General features: G+C 49.5%; 2 protein-coding genes across 3 annotated transcripts in view; both read right to left on the minus strand.

Moving 5' to 3' along the window:
* Nucleotides 1-1,674, minus strand: part of PROB1 (proline rich basic protein 1) — a 9,075-nt gene extending 7,401 nt beyond the window's left edge. The window contains exon 1 of the mRNA XM_017830375.1: nt 1,482-1,674. Within this exon, the coding sequence (XP_017685864.1) occupies nt 1,482-1,674 (193 nt within the window). The remainder of the gene's footprint in view (nt 1-1,481) is intronic.
* A 58-nt stretch (nt 1,675-1,732) lies between these two features.
* DNAJC18 (DnaJ heat shock protein family (Hsp40) member C18) lies at nt 1,733-16,269 on the minus strand. Of its 2 annotated transcripts, XM_017830432.1 has the most exons (7): nt 16,152-16,269; nt 15,930-16,075; nt 14,415-14,600; nt 11,305-11,417; nt 9,932-10,041; nt 7,923-8,095; nt 1,733-4,427 (listed from the first exon to the last, which is right to left on the minus strand). In XM_017830432.1, the coding sequence occupies exons 1-7, from the start codon at nt 16,187-16,189 to the stop codon at nt 4,303-4,305; spliced, it is 891 nt and encodes a 296-aa protein (XP_017685921.1). In that variant the 5' UTR covers nt 16,190-16,269; the 3' UTR covers nt 1,733-4,302. The 2 variants fall into 2 exon arrangements, with proteins under 2 accessions (XP_017685921.1, XP_017685922.1); XM_017830433.1 differs by lacking the exons at nt 15,930-16,075; nt 16,152-16,269 and adding an exon at nt 14,754-14,844.
* Nucleotides 16,270-17,312: the final 1,043 nt, after the last annotated feature.

Consider the following 17,312-nt stretch of genomic DNA (forward strand, 5'->3'; position numbering starts at 1 on the left):
TCAGAGGGATGGAGCAGCTCTGCTGGGAGGAAAGGCTGGGAGAGTTGGGATTGTTCAGCCTGGAGAAGGGAAGGCTCTGGGGAGACCTGAGAGCCCCTTCCAGTTCCTAAAGAGGCTCCAACAGAGCTGGAGAGGGACTTGGGACAAGGGCCTGGAGTGACAAGGGGGAATGGCTTCAAACTGCCAGAGGGCAGGGTTAGATGGGATATTGGGAAGGAATTCTTCCCTGTGAGGGTGGTGATCGCAATCCTGCCCTGAACAACCCGTCTGGGTGTGCTGTGGGAACACAGTGGGAACAGGCTGAGCAGTCCCATCTCTCCGCCCCAGCTGGAGAACTCCTGGGCAAGGGTCACACTCCAGCACCTGCATCTCCTCCTCCTGGTCCTGGGATTCCTCCCCACCCTCAGTGTGGCTCCTGATTTGCAAACAGCAAAGAGAGGAGGGCATGGAGACCCCGGGGTCCTCTTGCCAACCAGGGTCCAACAGGTTTAGGGTCAGAGGCTGCAGATGCACCTTCCAGCACCCAGAGCAGGTCGGGGTGTGCGTGGGAGCCTCGGGCACAAACATGTTACAGAACAGCGGGTGGACCAGGCTGAGCCAGCCTTGCTAATTAAACACTGATTTATGTTTAAGCCAGCGGGATCCTGCCTGCAGCTCACCACTGCATTTGCTTATTAACCTGGATTTGGTGCCAGCTCGGTGTGTGCTCACTCACCTTAGCGCTGGCACGCTCAGCACAGAGGCAGCGAGGAGGAGGAGGAAGCTGCTGGGAGCTGCCCAAAGCAGGACGTGCTTCTCCCACGCTGGAGCTACTTTTTGCAACTCCGGAAGAGCAGGAAACACTGGCCCAGCTTGGCTTTCAGAGCCAACCCTGGAGTTCAGTTGGGATCTGGGCACCCGGGACACGCCGGCAGCCCTGGCAGAGCTCGGGCACTGCGACACCCCGGGGCTGCTGTGTGAGCCCGGGGCAGGTATGAACAGCTCCAAGGGACCCTTTCACCTCCCCCCGTGTGAGGATGTCACGGGGCTGCCCTGCAGGGCAGGGGGTGCTGCCCGGGCAGGCACCAGGGCTGTGTGCCAGAGTGCCCCGGCCCGGAGCGCGGGCCCAGGCTGGGCAACAGCAGGACAGGAGGGTCCTGCAACCAGGACAGGGCTTTGACAGGCAGGGCCCGGCCCTGTTCCTCCTGCCCTGCTTCCCAGACCCAGTTCCCAGCCCCCTGCCCTGCTTCCCACTGCCCCGCTCCCAGTTCCTTGCCCCACTCCCAGCCCCATTTCCAGCCCCGAACCCCACTCCCAGACTCCTGCTCCTCTCCCATCCCCCTGTCCTGTTCCCAGCCCCCTATCCCACTCCCAGCCCCGCTACCCCTCTCCCATTCCCATTCCCATTCCCGCAGGGCCCCAGCACCGTGGGCCGGCCAGGGGGCGTGGCCTGAACAGACCCCGCCCCCGGAAGGCAAGGTCTGGACAAGCCCCGCCCCCACCGCGGCCCCGCCCCCCGCCCCTTCCCGGTGCTGGGACAGGAACGGGGCCGGTCCCGATCCCGATCCCGATCCCGTCCCTGTCCCGGGCTCGCCCGCGGCAGCCCCAGCCCTGCCCGCCCGTCGCCACGTCCCGCACCCTGCGCCAAATGGCGGGGCCGGGCCCGCTCCCCCAGCGCCGGGCCCACCCCGCCATCCCGCCTGGCACACTCCCACCGCCCCTCCTTCCACACCACGGCACGTACAGGCACGGAGATGTGTCACGTCTTTAATTTAAAAACCCCAAACACATCCACACACACAGACCCGTTTCCCAGTGCTCGGTGTTCCCAGGGAACAGGGGCACCCCCCGCTCCGAGCCACCCTCCTGCTCAGGAACACCCTTCCCTCTCTTATTCTGACCCAGAAACAAGGAGCCCCAGCACCCTTTGGAGAAGGGCAGGGATACATTTCCAGCCCACGGGCTCCAGAGAGGACTCTCCTTTTCCCTATGGAGCAGGATGCCCGTGCTGTACCAACACAGCTTGTCCTGTTTGTCACCAGACACCCCGAGCCACACACCCCCTCCCAGCACACACCAGCACCTGACACCCCCCAGTATAAACAAAGAACACTTATTGCTTTGGGAAATGTTTTTACCTCCCAGTCTCACCTCCTGCTCCATCCCAGCCCCCTTCCCAGTTCCAGAGAAGACTCTGTATGACTGTGCTTCCCACAGGAGGTCCCCACCGCCATCAAGTCCTTGGAGATCTTCAGATGGAGAGGTGTGATCTGGTTCCAGTGCAAAATGCTGTGTATAAGTTCAAGCTCCATGCAGGACACAGCAGGTCCAGAGAAGTCACTGGCTTTGGTCTCCCCACCTGCATCCCTATACAGCTCTGGGACTCCCACAGGAAGGACAGGGAAGATACCAACCCTAGAACCAGGTCCAATCACTTGAACAGACGTCTAATATATTCTACAAGCTATTTAGTAGATAAAAAGCAACATTAATTTTGCTTTCTGTACACACTCGTGCTCAAAGGTGGGAAATACCAGAACTAAGACTGCCTGCTCTGCCAGCCCCCATCCTGGAATAATCAACCCTTAATAACCAAGCCAGCCACCATCCTGGAATAATGAACCTTTGCAGACTGGCACCAACCACTCAAAATGCCCACTGGTGCACACTGGTGCTCTTCCCATCCCAGGTGCCCAACAAACTCTGCTCAACTTTCCCACCTGCTCCTATAAGGTTTCCTGCAAACGAGACACAAATGTTAATGCTAATTTTTTGACACACCACCACCCCACAGCAGCACCATTGCTGTACTTGGAATGTTCTCATCACATCTGGAATGTGCCTGGCTCATGTGCAGGAGCACCAAGCCTCAAATCCCTGATACAACCCCCAAATTCCAGTGCACACCCCAGAAAAGCTTCTTTTCCTCCCAATTTGTTTGCTGCCCAACCTCCCCCTGCTGTGTGAACAGGACAGGGACACTTTGTGGTACCCACAGTGCCAGTTCCAGCCCACAGGGCCCCTCGGCAGAGCACCTGGACAACACTGCTCCACCAGGCACATGGACACCTGAAGTCTAAGCTTCAAAGGCAGGTTTAATCCTGGCATTTCCCAAACTTTGGAGCACTTTGCTCCCTAGGTTTCAGGCAAGGCCACCTGTGCATCCTGCAGCAGGTTTTAGGAATGGGGCCACAGCAGAGCATTGCTCAGATCTCACTGACACCTATTCCCAAGGTCAGAGGGGAGCAGTGCTGTGCTGTAGCTGCCCCAAGCCCCCCACCCTGGAAGAACAGGTCATTCCATGCCTGGCACACACCCGTGGTACCCACCAGAGAAACTGGTGCTCAGCTGCAGTAACACTGGTCTCTGCTGCTCACAGGTACAACCAGCCTCAAACTGCTCCTCAAGGCCTGACTTTGGAAAGGAGGATCAAGGAAAAACAGGACACTACCACATGGGTCTTTTTCTTTGCAGTACTGATGGCTACAGTGACACATTCATAACTGCTCAGCAGAGTAAAAATATGCTACATGAGAACTGTACCGGGAAAAGCAGGGCCCCTGGAGCAGCTGGAGAAGAGTGTGCAGATCCAAGTCAGAATGTAACAGCCAGCTTCAAAATATGCCACTGAAAACAGATGAGAAAATCAACATGGTTGTCCTCTCCTTACAGTTTTGCAGCCACTGGAATTGGTGCAGTTCACACTCCCATCTTCTTGGTCGTGTTGGTGTCACACGGAGCAGGATGGGCACGGCCCTCCCATGGAGCAGCACAGGGTACAGTCCCTTGGACAGAGGGAGGGCTGGGAGTGTGCTCAGGAGCTCACCTGGGGCAGGTACCTGTCCCTCCTGCCCTCAGCACTGCACAGGACACTGGAATCAGCCCAACATTCCTTCACAGCACTGTGGAGGCAGGGACAGCCTGGGTGCTGCAATGGGAAGGGGAGCTGACACCCAGCACTGAGCACAACACTGTCCATGGGATCCACTGCACTGCAGCTCCACGGAAAACATGGAAAGCCAAGGCATGTGCGTGCTGTCCTGGGAAGCACACACTGTTTGGATTCAGAGGGGCTCCAAACTAAGAGAATCTCCCTGGAATGAATGTACAAAGTGCCACTGGTCCTTGGAACCGAATCTAATGTACAGGATATATTACAGCAAACAGCAGCTCTGCAGCTCGTGCTGGCCCTTCTCTGCACTACATGCAGAAGGATTCCAATATCCACTCCTTACAATAGACTCCTTCCCTTTTTATATGAAGGAAAATAAAAACATAACTTAAAACAGCAATAAATAAAACTATGGAACGTGTGCAGTCTGCTCAGCCCCCTTTGTGCATCCCAATCAGACTGGAGAGCTTCTCACAGTGCTCAAGTTTCAGGGATTCTGCTTTCTGTTTTAACCTCTCATCTCTGTAGAGCTTGGCCAAATTGGACAAGTCAGACTCTGAAAGATGAAAAAAAAAAAAAAAGATGTATTAGGATGAAGCCGTAAGCCTCCTTAAAGAACTGTTTCTCAGTGCTTTGTTATCCTTGTGGCACTTGTTAATTCTAATTTTGCTGAGTATTGAATCCAGGGAGGTGAAGAGTTACCCGAGGGACTTGTCTGAAAGGCCTCTGTGCCCTTTCATTAACAATCTCAAATGTACTTTGCATATTTGTTCCCCTTCTTCTCAAAAGCAACATAAAACTGAAATAATCCCATTGTTTAAATTATTTCCCCCCAGTAATTCAGAGAAGTTTCTTTTGCTGATTAGCTGAGGAAGTCTTAATATAGCTTTCTCCCTGAAGAATAATTTAGCTGCAGGATTAGATGCACTGAGGAGAAAAGCAGTAATTTACTTCTGAAAAGGTCAACCTTTCCGTAAGCACAGGCTACCTGATGACACTCAATTTTTCAAAGAGCTTTTATACACCTCACAAGCCCCTCATTTCACAAAATTATTCAGAGTGGAAAGAACTTCAATAGGTCCTTTCATGCCTTACGTCCTGTGTCCCTGCCCCACTGAAATTTAAAGCCATTTAACCCTCCACCCACTTACTGAAAAGCTTCCCAAACTGCCAGGCATGAACAGTTCATTTTAGAGCAGGAACCCATTGGCAGGTTTATAACCCAAATGCCACTCAGGCAGTGCTGGGCACACAGCCTTGACAAGCCTCCAGCAAAACCAGACTTGGGTAATTGTCTCTGAGTCCAGAGTCCCTGGAATTGTGCAGTGGAGAATCTCAGTTTCCACTTATCCAACTGGGAAAAATTATTCCCTGTGCTTTTGACAGGGTTTATTCCATCACATCTGCTCCTTGTGGGTTTCAATCTTCTACAGAGTTGTTCCTTTGAACTTTTCTCTTTAAGGACACCCTAAAATACTGAATTTGTTACGTTTAGACTGGATATTGGGAAGAAATTCTTCCCTGGGAGGGTGGGGAGGCCCTGGCACAGGTTGCCCAGAGAAGCTGTGGCTGCCCCTGGATCCCTGGAAGTGTCCAAGGCCAGGTTGGACGGGGCTTGGAGCAACCTGGGACAGTGGAAGGTGTCCCTGCCATGGCAGGGGTAGAACTGGATAAGCTTTAAGGTGCCTTCCAAGCCAAACCATCATGATTCTATGACACATATCCTGATTCTCTCTGTTTTCAGTTGCCTCTTTGTGACCTGGAGCTCTTTGGAGCCTCACTTTACAACTGTGCTATCCAGCTGAAACATTCCTGTAAAAACCTGGGATCTGCTTTTTGTACTTAATTGTGCCAGAGGTTTCAGAAGACCCAAACCCAGAGCACACACAACTTTCACACACTGCTCTGCTGAGAAGGGGAGTCCTGTTTGGTGCAGCACTATAAAAGCAACTGGCTGAACAAGATACCAACCTGTTACTTTTAAAATTTTCCTTCAGGTTGTTGAACACCAGGTAGCACTTTCCAAGTCATAAAATCAAGGACTTTAAAACCAAACTGTTCCTGATTAACTCATCTCTGTCCATTTTGCTGGTGCTAAAGAGAAATGCACCCTCAGTAAACACAACAAATGTACTATTAATAGGCATTCAACTGACAAAAAGCTGAGCACACTAAGTCAAACACTTCAACAAGGATTAAGAGACCAATGCTGTGGAGCAACAGCTGACTAAGAACTGCCTCAACATCTCCAGAGCTTTTCTCCAGCACTCCACACCGTATTCACAGTTTATTTTTGCAAAGTGAGCCCAACCTCAGCTGTGCCCCTTACCTGCTCACTGGCCTGGATGGAATCACTCTGAAAATGCTTAGTTTGAATCACAGTGGTGTCCTCAGGCTACTGCTAATTGTGGACACTGTAAATGTATTTGCAGATGGGTGACTAATACAATCTCTAAGTGTACAGAGCTCAGGAGGAGCAGGGCTTGGCAGGCATTTGGCATTCCCTGCTGGATCATCTCCCCCTCTCTGACAACTGGTCTCCCTTAGACTCTCAAACCCTGTCCTTATTTTGGGGCTTGGTTCTCCTTAGCTCCAGGTCTACATGAAAGAGACAACTTTCAGTTGCACAAGATCAATTAAAAGGATTTTTGTGCAAGCCTACATTTATGAGTATTAACAGCCAAATTACACTCAGAGGCTGCTCCTGCCAGCCACAGATGCTTGAAGGTCACAAGTCAAGCACACTAAAAACTTCAGGATTTTTGTGGTCTTATGTTATGGGTTCTTTTCCTTTTTAACTTCAGAACCTATGTCTGCTTATTTCTCTTTAAAGCAGGATTGGTAACTTTTAAGCTTTAAACCAAAACAAGCCTTCCCATGAAAAACCTGTAAAGAGTTTGGAGTCAGCAACACTGTTGTTACCGCTTCTCTAGGGTTAAACAAGTCTTGTTTGGACAAACTGTGTTTCCATAATGATGCAACTGGTAAAGAAACTGAAAACAAGTGCAAAGGCACTTTATAGCAGTGTGCTGAGGACTGTTTCACACAGAGCAATTTAGAAAGCCCCACCAGTGTGTGAAAGCAGTTTGCTGTTGAACATTCTCACAGACACAACTTGTTCCAGTTTCCTTTATACACAGCAGCACTTTGTGTTTACTCATTTAAAGGTGATGAGTTCTTTAGCTGAAAAAAAAATCTGTCACAACATCCCAACATCAGCTACTCCTTGTAATTTTATTTTTGTTACTTGCCAAAGAAGCAGGCATTTGCTCTGTTTTCAATGAACCAGATTAGTAGTAATTAATAGGTAGGTAATGCAATATGTGGGTAAAATGTCTTAAAATATGGGGTTCACATGCCTTTATTCACATCACTGAGTGACTCATGGCTGACTGAGAATAACGAGTTTGAATGCTCACATCTGTGTTCTCCCTTCCTGCACTCAATTCTTGTTTTTAAAAGACTTGACTGTGGTGAAAAACATGATCTCAAACTCATCTAAAGATAGAAAATGCAAATAACACACAAACTGAGCACGGAAGCACAGCTCTGGAAACTGATACCAGGAACACAGCCCACTCAAGAGAGCCAAGAGCACCTGGACAGGCTACAGGCTCTCCTGGGGAAGTTTTAAGGGAAAAGTCAGAGAAACTTCTCCTGGAACCAGTCTGCTCCAGCAAAGGAAACATGGAATAGGTGATGTCTCAAGATCTTTTCTAGCCTAACCATTTGTCAGGGCTAGATAACCGTGGTGGGTTCTGTGTTGAAAACATCATCACTAAAGGTTATTCGAGCATAAAAACCGAGTGGAAAAAACCATCTCAAATGGTGAAATCTACTTTCCACTCATCACTTAAAATGTATTTTGACAGATCTCAAGAAAAGCCAATTTCAGTGTTAAGAGCAGATGTGAGACACCTCAAAGCAGGGCAAGGTTGAGATGTTGTGAGCTTTGCAAACTGAGGCTAAAACCAGCAGCACTTTGCGAGGCGCAGCCACCGCCCAGCCCCCGGCGGGTCCTGGGCACACACCTGGGACAGAAAGAACTTACTTTGCTGTTTCTCCTTCCAGCAGCTGGTCTGAATATAGTCTATGTAATCCTTTTCAACTGTCTTCTCAAGCTCTTGGAGTTCTGCTCCTTGATAATTCTTCTCGAAGTTCCTATCGACATAGTAAGGCACCTGCAAGTTCTCTGTTTCTCTGATAATGACGTGGCCGATGGACCTGTGGACACACAGAGAAACCAGATGTTTGAGCAGTTCAACCCTAAAGAAATCAAGAGCTGTTTCTCCACACTGGCATTTCCAGAGGACAGTATTTAGAGCCATGTTTTTACAGTTAATTTCTGCAGGATTATGGCTCCCTCAACCATCCAGTAAGGAAATTACAAGTCTCGGGCACAGCAAGCTGTGCCTGACAAACAGAATCCACCCCCTGCCAAAACCACAGGAAAATATCTGATGTTTGGAAATACCTACAAAGAACTGACACTGCTCCTTCTGAATACTGTGTTTGTTCCCAACAGCTCGCTCAAGACACTTCCAAAATGTCAGAGCAAATTTTAACTGTGAACTCTCCAGACACTTCCTTCTGCTTGCTGGGGATTCCTGGCAAACTCAGTCCAGAAATCCATGGGGATTGATAACTAAGGTAGAGATTATAAAGACTTGGGGCACAATGCAATTGGATCTGGATTTTCCAGTTTTCTGGATCCTTTAGTAGAACTAAAAATTAGCAGGGGAGATTCTAATTACACTTTTCTTCAGGGTTTTATAATCATCAGTAAGCAAAGTGGGGAAGGATTAGCCCCTCTGACACAGCCACTGGATCAAACTCCATTCTTAGACCGAATTTCCTTATTTGAGCAAAGATACCCAGGCATTTGCTCAAATCACTGCCCACAGACAGAGGCAGGCAGCCAAAACACAAAGGTTACACTCTACTCAATGGAATCCTGTTTGCCCCTTCTTCCTGGACTCTCTCACTGTCTCAGAGGTGTCCACTCTCTTTAAAGAAACAATTGCTTCTAGTTTTTAAGCTGTTTTTTAAGGTTATGATTTAGAGAAATGACCTAACCGTGTGCCAGGCTCAGGTCTGACTATCTCACACCAGCAGGAGAAGGGGAGGCAGTAAAGAAAAGCAGGAGAGATCAGCTGCTGTGGGGGCAGCGTGGGAGGTTCCACATGGGACTGGCAGATAGCAAAAACACTCCCTGGAAAAAAAAAAAAAAACACCAAAAACCAACCACCCTCCTGCTCTTCTGCGAGGGCCTCACACTGACATCTTGTGGCAAAATGATGAGGGGTGCTGGGCTACTCTGACAGCAGAGGGAGGGGACAGACCTGGACCTGAGTTTTACTCCTAGAAGGGAACAAGGGGTCTGTTTGGAGCTCTCTGCTGGTTCCCCAAAACCTGCCAATCCTACTTCTGGCTCAGTAAGAGCCAGTGAAGGTGAGCTCTTTCCCACTAGAGAGATTCCTTCCTCCCAGCACTGTTTTTTCCTCTGCCTCACAAACTCAAATTACAGCAGCTCTGGTGGTGGTCCTTCTGCCTCCAGAGCTGACCAGCTCCCCAGGGTCCTGCTCCTCTACAGAAATTAAACCAGGGCATTTCAAGACTTTAATGATTTGTGGAGCTTCCAGTGGAATTCATGCTCCAGAGCAGATTTGGATTCATACTGCACACCACAGGCTTCATTATTTAACTGCTTTCCAGAGGAACCTCAGTGGTAGCCCACAGATTCCAGGAGCTGGGCAGACCAGAGGCTGATCTACACCCACATTTATCCTCCTGTATCACAGTGCAAAACCATTTCACACCAGCTGAGGAAGGTCTCTGGTCTGGTGCCTCTCTCTGTTCAGCAATAAAGCTCACCACAGGTAACTTCACAGCTCAGGGGAACTCGTCAGGGCAGACTGTTGGTATTTCCCTATTTATGAACTGATAACAGTTGCTGGAAAGAGCAGAACATTAACATGAATTCTGCTATCAAATCCAACTTCCTTCTGCCTCCCTATTGCACACAGCAAGAACAGAAAAACGTGTTTTTAAAGCACTTACGACTTGTAGAATAAACTGTAGGGAGGGTTGGTGGCCATCAGCTGGGTTATCACTGACACTACTATGATGATGAAAACTGGCATCAACTGGATAAATGCAGAATAGGAATTCTGAAAAGAACAAGAATTAGTAGCCAAGGGAAGATAGAGACGGAAAAAGAGGCATCTGTTCACAGAAACCAGGCTATCTATCACAGATCAACAATGTATTACATGTAAACTGAACAAAAGAGGAAGTACTTTGGGATTTCGAGAGGGATGACACTGTAATTTCAAAATAACCTTTATTAATAATCTCAGACATCTCTTGACAACCATTTTCTTTCAATTATCTTCTCCTCTACCCCTTCCTTCACAAGGCAATAGACACCCACAGCACTGTCAGTGCCCAGCTGACAATCCAACCTGCAGGAACACACTGCAATTCCCATGTTCTACAGCTTTCCAGGCACTCTCTGAAGGTTGCTACACCCATTCTAAAGATCTCAACCTCTGTTCAAGCACTGGATTTAATGGCTGAGCAGTAAACAGTTAAGAGGCCACATGTGCTGTAACTTGGGACAGGATGCAAATGCAACAACAGAGTGGAAAAGTATCAAAGGGAAAACACAGATCTTTCCTCCTGCTTTTTGATTTCTTTCTAAGCCGGCTTATAAAATGCTAGGAGAAGGAAAATAAAGCATGCAGCTATTCAGGCTTTGCCCTCTGCCCTGGGATAGCAACAAGGATTCCTGATGTAGGTGGGATTCATCTGCCCTGTTTGCTGTCAGCTGTATCCGTTTCTTTTTTCAGAGGCTAAGAGACTCACAAGGCAAAACTCATCTTCCTTGGAGAATGATTCCCTGAGGTTAACAGATGGTCTCCAGAGGGAGATTCTGCCAAGGCAGGTGGCACATGTGTATGTGCACTGGCAACAAGACACCCTGTCTCACCTGGAGGTCTCAGTTGGCAGAAATGTATCCCAGAGCCATCCTGCCCCGGGCTGGAAGAGGCTTGTGCAGCACCTGGGTGCTCATTTACTGAAGGCTTAAATACACCTTGAGGACAAAGAGCAAAAGCCAGTGCTTCCACACCCATTACCAGGCCCCATTTGGACTAATTGTTGTTGGATTACCAAACATCAGAGCTTGAAAAAAGAAGCAGCAGCAAACCCCTGGATGACAGAAACTGGAAGGCACGTAATCCTATAAATACGAAGTATTTTTAAAGCAGTGATTAATAAAAGCCAATCCAGTCACGTAAAAAACATCCCCTGTGGGTGCAGTGCTTGAGAATAAACACTGAGCACTCAAGCATGGGAAGGTGTGTCCTGGCTTCAGGTCTCCCTCACCCTGGTGAGATATTTAAGCCCAGGAGATCCCTCCTCCTGGCTACCTGTGGCCTGTTGTCTTCCTCCTCCTGCTCCTGTGTCCATGCCCTCTCAGTCCGGTGCCTCCGTGGGTAATAATGTGCATCTCTGGCTACATTTGAGAACATGTGGATATTTCCTGTAAGAGAAAAGTCATGTTTCATGGCACTCACCTGTACTCCTCAGTTTCTGTTTAATTATCCAGGTTGATACTACACAGCCTGATTACATTTGTGAGCCCTCACACCAAAAAGCACAGCCAACCTCTGACTGAAATGACAAAACAACATGTCAATCCAAAAAGCCTACCAGAGAAATTGTAAAGTGTGCCCCAAGTCCATCTTAATTTAAATCAAACTGCAGAGACATGTTCTGATTTTTATGATTGTATCTCATATTTTAATGCTGGTTTTGTCACATTCACTTGCAAGGCTGTGGCAGGAAAATGAATTCGCTTCTCCAGGCTCAGGCCATGAATTACAGCCTCCCATAATTACTGAATGTGCTTTTCTACTCATTTCTATTTCCTCTGCCTTCAAGCCATTAATGGTTTCACTTAATTATTTTATCATAAGGAGAGAGATTTTAAAAAAATAGCTTTTCGAGTGAAAAAAGGAGAACAATTCAGGATTTCCTTTCTTGCACGTGGAATGCAGTTGATTTATTTTTAAAAATTCTAAAATGAGGAAAGAATTGTATCTGCTGCTTCGATTTGAAGCTCTAACTCTGATTTTATCACCATATGAATATCTTAATAATAGCTTTGCTCTCCTCCTTTGAAATCCAGCATGTCTTTGTGTTAGAGAATTGGAAATCTATTTCTTATCATCACAACAGAAATGCAAATCTATTTTTAAGCCCTGGGAAAGATGTCACATTATTTTATACTCTTCCACTGTCCTTTTTTGAGCTTCCCAAAGAATTCTGCAAGAAACCTGGGCGAAGGTGACCTTTGCTGTTGTGTTAAACCTCTGTTCCATTGCTTGCTCAAGGATTTTTCCAAGGCATGTGTGCCATCAGAGCTCCAAGCCAGGCTGTCTCCAAGGAGGAAAGTTTCTTTTTGGTAAAAAGACAGTATTTTATCAAGCTATGAAAAAAGAAGCAAGTTTTGGAATAGAAGAATGGCTTTTACAGGGTGCCTAGAGAAGACTTATCCCAAATTCCAAGTTTCTCCAAGAATTTCTGCCAGGAGTTTCTTTCCTTCCATGTGCATTTATTTTTCATGAGAAGGACATTCAAGTTGTAGCCTCTCCCCATTAGAACTGTGCCATGTGGAGTCTCCCTTGAGTTTTATCACAGTTAACATTTTAACTTTTAATATTTTTCCACTGAATATCCACAGAGGAAAACTGCACAGTAAAACCAAAGCCACAAACCTGCCCACAAATGCCATACAAATGAGTTGACACCAACACCTCTAATTTGGATTTCCAGAGAGCCTGGTGACAGCAAAGTGTCACAAAACAAACACCAGCACAAACTTCAGCTCAGGCAAGTCCTACTTAGTGCTACAACGGTTTAAAAAAATGTTCTCTTTGTATCAACTACCTCCTACTAGCAATTCTCTTGCTAAATAGAATCTGTGAGGACTTTCCCTATTTGGAAAATTGCTAAACTGGTAATTTTCCATAACTTAAAACTTACTTTTACATTAGGAAAATGTACATAAATTTACATCCAGACACTTTTTTGGTGAGGAAACCATTGTTTACTACCAACACCAACTACTATGAAATACCTGTTTCTTTCCTTATTCTTTGCCGTTTGGCTCAAAATTCCCATTTTCTCCTTTGTGCCACTCTCCCTGACAAACCTGCCATGCCCAGTACCCAAATTCCTCCTGCAGCTCCTCAGTTTCCTGTCCTCAGTTCCAAGCATCCCTGTCCCCCACGTTACCAAGCAGTCCCATTCCACGAGGGCAATGTTCCACAAAAGGCACACACAGGTGCAATTCCTTGCACAGCCAGGAATGGAAAACTTGCAGACTCTGGATGGAATTACACCATGCTGGGGTTGGCTCACTTTGCACATTTACTGATGCAAATTTGGGAACAACCTGAGGTCCCTTGGCAGCAAGATGCACCACTCACACTAAGGTTATGGGGAGCTTGTAAATAACTACCTGTGTCTGTGGCTTCAGGCTGTAGTAAGTGGTGTGTATGTCACTTTATGTGACGCCTGGGAGGGGAAAAGTTTACAGGAATGCTAAAGCAATTCCTTAGATGCTGCCAGGAACACCCTCGAGCTCACCACACCTTTCAGATTTACTTTTAATCCACAGATCTTGTGGTATCTTTCTATTTTTCCTACAAATACAAAAGCCAAGGCTGGACTGAGACATGCCCGGAGCTACTACAGGTGCAGCTCCACTGCTGTGTTACTGGATCCTGCATATCCACTGGATCCTGCATATCCATGGACAGTCTATCCTGGCAGGGAGCACTTGCTGAGCTCCCAGGCTTGAATTTCATTCCAGCACACAGGAACGTGCCAGGAAGGCACAGGAGCTTCCCTGCTTAGAAAGGCACTGAGATCACAACTCCAGCAGCTGTGCCATGCCTGCCTGGAATGCTGGAAGGTGCCTCAAGTACAACCCAATCATGGAATGGTTAAGGTTGGAAAAGACCTCTGAGGTGACTGAGTCCTGCCATTACCTAAGACACTTCTGATCCCTTCCCATTCACACCTTATTTTATCTCCCATACCACTGCTGGCTTCAGATGATGGAGGGAATAAAAGAAAGGCAGAAAACAATTCCAGAAAGGTTTCTGCTCTTTTCAAATGTATAATCAATTCCATGAGCAGTCCCCAAGGGAAGCTGGCCTTCCTTTATGGTTTACAGAATCACAAAATATCCCAAGTTGGAAAGGATCCACAAGGATCATCCAGTCCAACCTCTGGCCCTGCACAGGCCCAGCCCCAAGAGTCACCCCCTGTGCCCCAGAGGATCAGCCAAACCCTCCTGGAGCTCTGGCAGCCTTGGGGCTGTGCCCACTGCCCTGGGGAGCCTGGGCAGTGTCCAACCAGCCTCTGGGGGAAGAACCTTCTCCTGAGATCCAACCTGAGCCTGCCCTGACACAGCTCCAGCCGTTCCCTCGGGTTTAGTGTCAGCCCACTGCACTTCAAAACCACTGACCTGTAGGAAAATGCCCACCAAAAAACACATTGAATATTTCTTCTGGTGTAATGTCTGCTTCAAACTCTGTGTAGTAATTGTAGTGCCTGGCCTGGCCAGTGCTGACGTGCTCTTGGTCGCTCCCCAGTTCATCGTATCGCAGTCGCTTCTCAGGGTTGCTCAGAACTGCAAAAGCATTGCCTATTGCTGGAGAGGGAATTAAAACAAGCATTTTAATCAACATTTCCAGAGCTCTGACTTCTATAAGCAGTGCAGCAAAAAAAACCCAACAAACAAGCATAGAAAAGTCATGCTTGACCAAAGATTGAGTCACTTCTGAAAGAACAGCACTGGAATTACCTGTGACGGAAACTTCCTGCTGCCCCTGATGCCAAGAGAAAGTGCTAAAGTATATGGAGAGACCTGAAATATTCATGAAACCGAGGTGAGTCTCCACTTCAGCCAAGAAAGTGGGTGAGAATGCAACATTTTCTCAGCTCAAACCAAGCCCTGCTATAGAAGTGCACCTCCATATACCACACACAGTCAACACAAAGTTAATAACTGGAGAGACTAATTAAAATGCAGAGCGATATTCCAAGTTTTTCCTGCTGGCAGAGGTGCTCCTGAAGCTGTGCAGCACATCTACTTCACACTTCACACCCAACCACCCAGAAGTATTTGTTTGGTTCATCTTCCTCTTTGATCTCTGACAGAACAAGTTCATTGAGAACTACAACCCAAACACAAACAAACAAAGAAAAGCCCTTCAGAAGCTCCTTAACAGACTATGAATGAATCACTTGCTTTCCTCGTGCTGTGCTGCAACACAAGGGCAAAGGATGTAAGAGTTTAGATGGCAATAGTGTCAGTACAGAACTGAAATTTTTCTGAGAAGTCCAGACACAGTATATTGGATTAAATTTTATATGCTCACATAGATATACATATAAACTTATTGACAAGGAGCAGTTTTTGATTACACAACACCCCATTCTCCTGCATGCCCAGTGTTAGTTCCAAGCCTTGTTCTGAACCCTTCACAGAATCCTGGAATGGTTTGGGTTGGAAAGGACCTGAAAGCTCATCTCATCCCACCACCTGCCATGGGCAGGGACACCTTCCACCAGCCCAGGTTGCTCCAAGCCCCGTCCAACCTGGCCTTGGACACTTCCAGGGATCCAGGGGCAGCCACAGCTTCTCTGGGCAACCTGTGCCAGGACCTCCCCACCCTCACAGGGAAGGATTTCTTCCCAATACCCCATCTAACCCCACTGTCAGTGTGAACCCATTCCTCCTTGGCCTGTCACCTCGTGCCACTGCAAAATCCCTCAGAAGTTCTCGGAATGAGACCTGAGGTACATTTCCCTCTGTTTCTGATAGAAATGCTGTATTTTGCAGAGGAAAACGCAAACCCTGCCGAGCCGCAGGGGGTTCTGTGTGGCCGCCGGTGTGTCCGCGGCACCCGCGGCCTCTGCAGATGCGGCCGCTCGGCCCCTCACGGAGCCCCCCGGGCCCCTCACGGAGCCCCCTCACCTTTAAAGGCCTCGGTGGCCCCGGGCGCGCGGTTCTTGTCGGGGTGGAACTTGAGGGCGAGCCGGCGGTACGCGCGCTTCAGCTCCTCCTCGCCGGCGTCCCGGCTCACGCCCAGGATCTCGTAGTAGTCCCGGCACCGCTTGATCCTGGCGGCCGACACACGGTTATCCCCGGGGCCCGCTCCCCCGGCCCCGCTCCCCGCTCCCCGCCGCCCCCGCTCACCGCCGCACCCCGTCCAGCTGCTCGGCCGTGTAGGTCATGTCTGCCCGGGGCCGCGCCCCCGCTCACCGCCCGCCGCCCCGCGCCGCCATCTTGTGCGCGGGGGCTGCCGGGAGCGGCCCCGCCGGGAATGGCGGCGTGACGTCATGGCGCGGCGGTGACGTAATGAGCGGCTCTGAGGGGAGCGGGGGATGACGTCAGAGCGGCTCCGGGGCGGGGGGACCCTGTGTGGGACCGGGCACGGCGTGTGTTGGGCGGGGACAGCGCTGAGAGCGGGATGGCAGCGTTAGGGATGTCATGGGATCATGGAATGTCCCGAGTTGGAAGGGACTGACAAGGACCATCCAGTCCAACCCCTGGCCCTGCACAGGCCCAGCCCCAAGAGTCACCCCCTGTGCCCCAGAGGATCATCCAAACCCTCCTGGAGCTCTGGCAGCCTTGGGGCTGTGCCCACTGCCCTGGGGAGCCTGGGCAGTGCCCAACCAGCCTCTGGGGGAAGAACCTTTGCCTGAGATCCAACCTGACCCTGCCCTGACACAGCTCCAGCCATTCCCTGGCTGCTGTCCCTGGTCCCCCCAGAGCAGAGCTCAGTCCCTGCCCCTCCTCTGCCCCTGCCCAGGCAGCTGGAACTGCAGTGAGGTCTCCCCTCAGTCTCCTCTGCTCCAGCTGAACACACCAAGTGCCCTCAGCTGCTCTTGTGTGGTCTCTCCAGACCCTTCACCATCCTCATGTCCCTCCTTTGGAGACTCTCCAACAGCAGAGAAGGCCCTGGGGGTGCCGGTGCCAGGGGCTGGACATGAGCCCAGGTGAGCCCAGGGGGGCAAGAGGCCAATGGCCCCTGGGCTGTGCCAGCCATGGTGTGGCAGCAGGGCCAGGGCAGTGACTGTCCCTGTGCTGGCCCTGCTGAGGCCCCTCCAGGGCTGTGTCCAGTTCTGGGCCCTCATGGCAAGGAAGACATTTCCCAGCTGCCTTTATCATTGCTAATACTGCTGCTGGTTTCCCCTCATCCCACCTGCCAGAGACACCTTCCTCTAGCCCAGGATGCTCCAAGCCCTGTCTAACCTGGCCTTGAACACTTCCAGGGATCCAGGGGCAGCCACAGCTTCTCGGGGCAACCCATGCCAGGGCCTCACCCTCTGTGTAAGATTCTCAAGGGTCTGTGGA

The sequence above is a fragment of the Lepidothrix coronata genome, unplaced genomic scaffold, assembly GCF_001604755.1.
Source record: "Lepidothrix coronata isolate B3197 unplaced genomic scaffold, Lepidothrix_coronata-1.0 Scaffold178, whole genome shotgun sequence".
Classification (NCBI taxonomy): domain Eukaryota; kingdom Metazoa; phylum Chordata; class Aves; order Passeriformes; family Pipridae; genus Lepidothrix; species Lepidothrix coronata.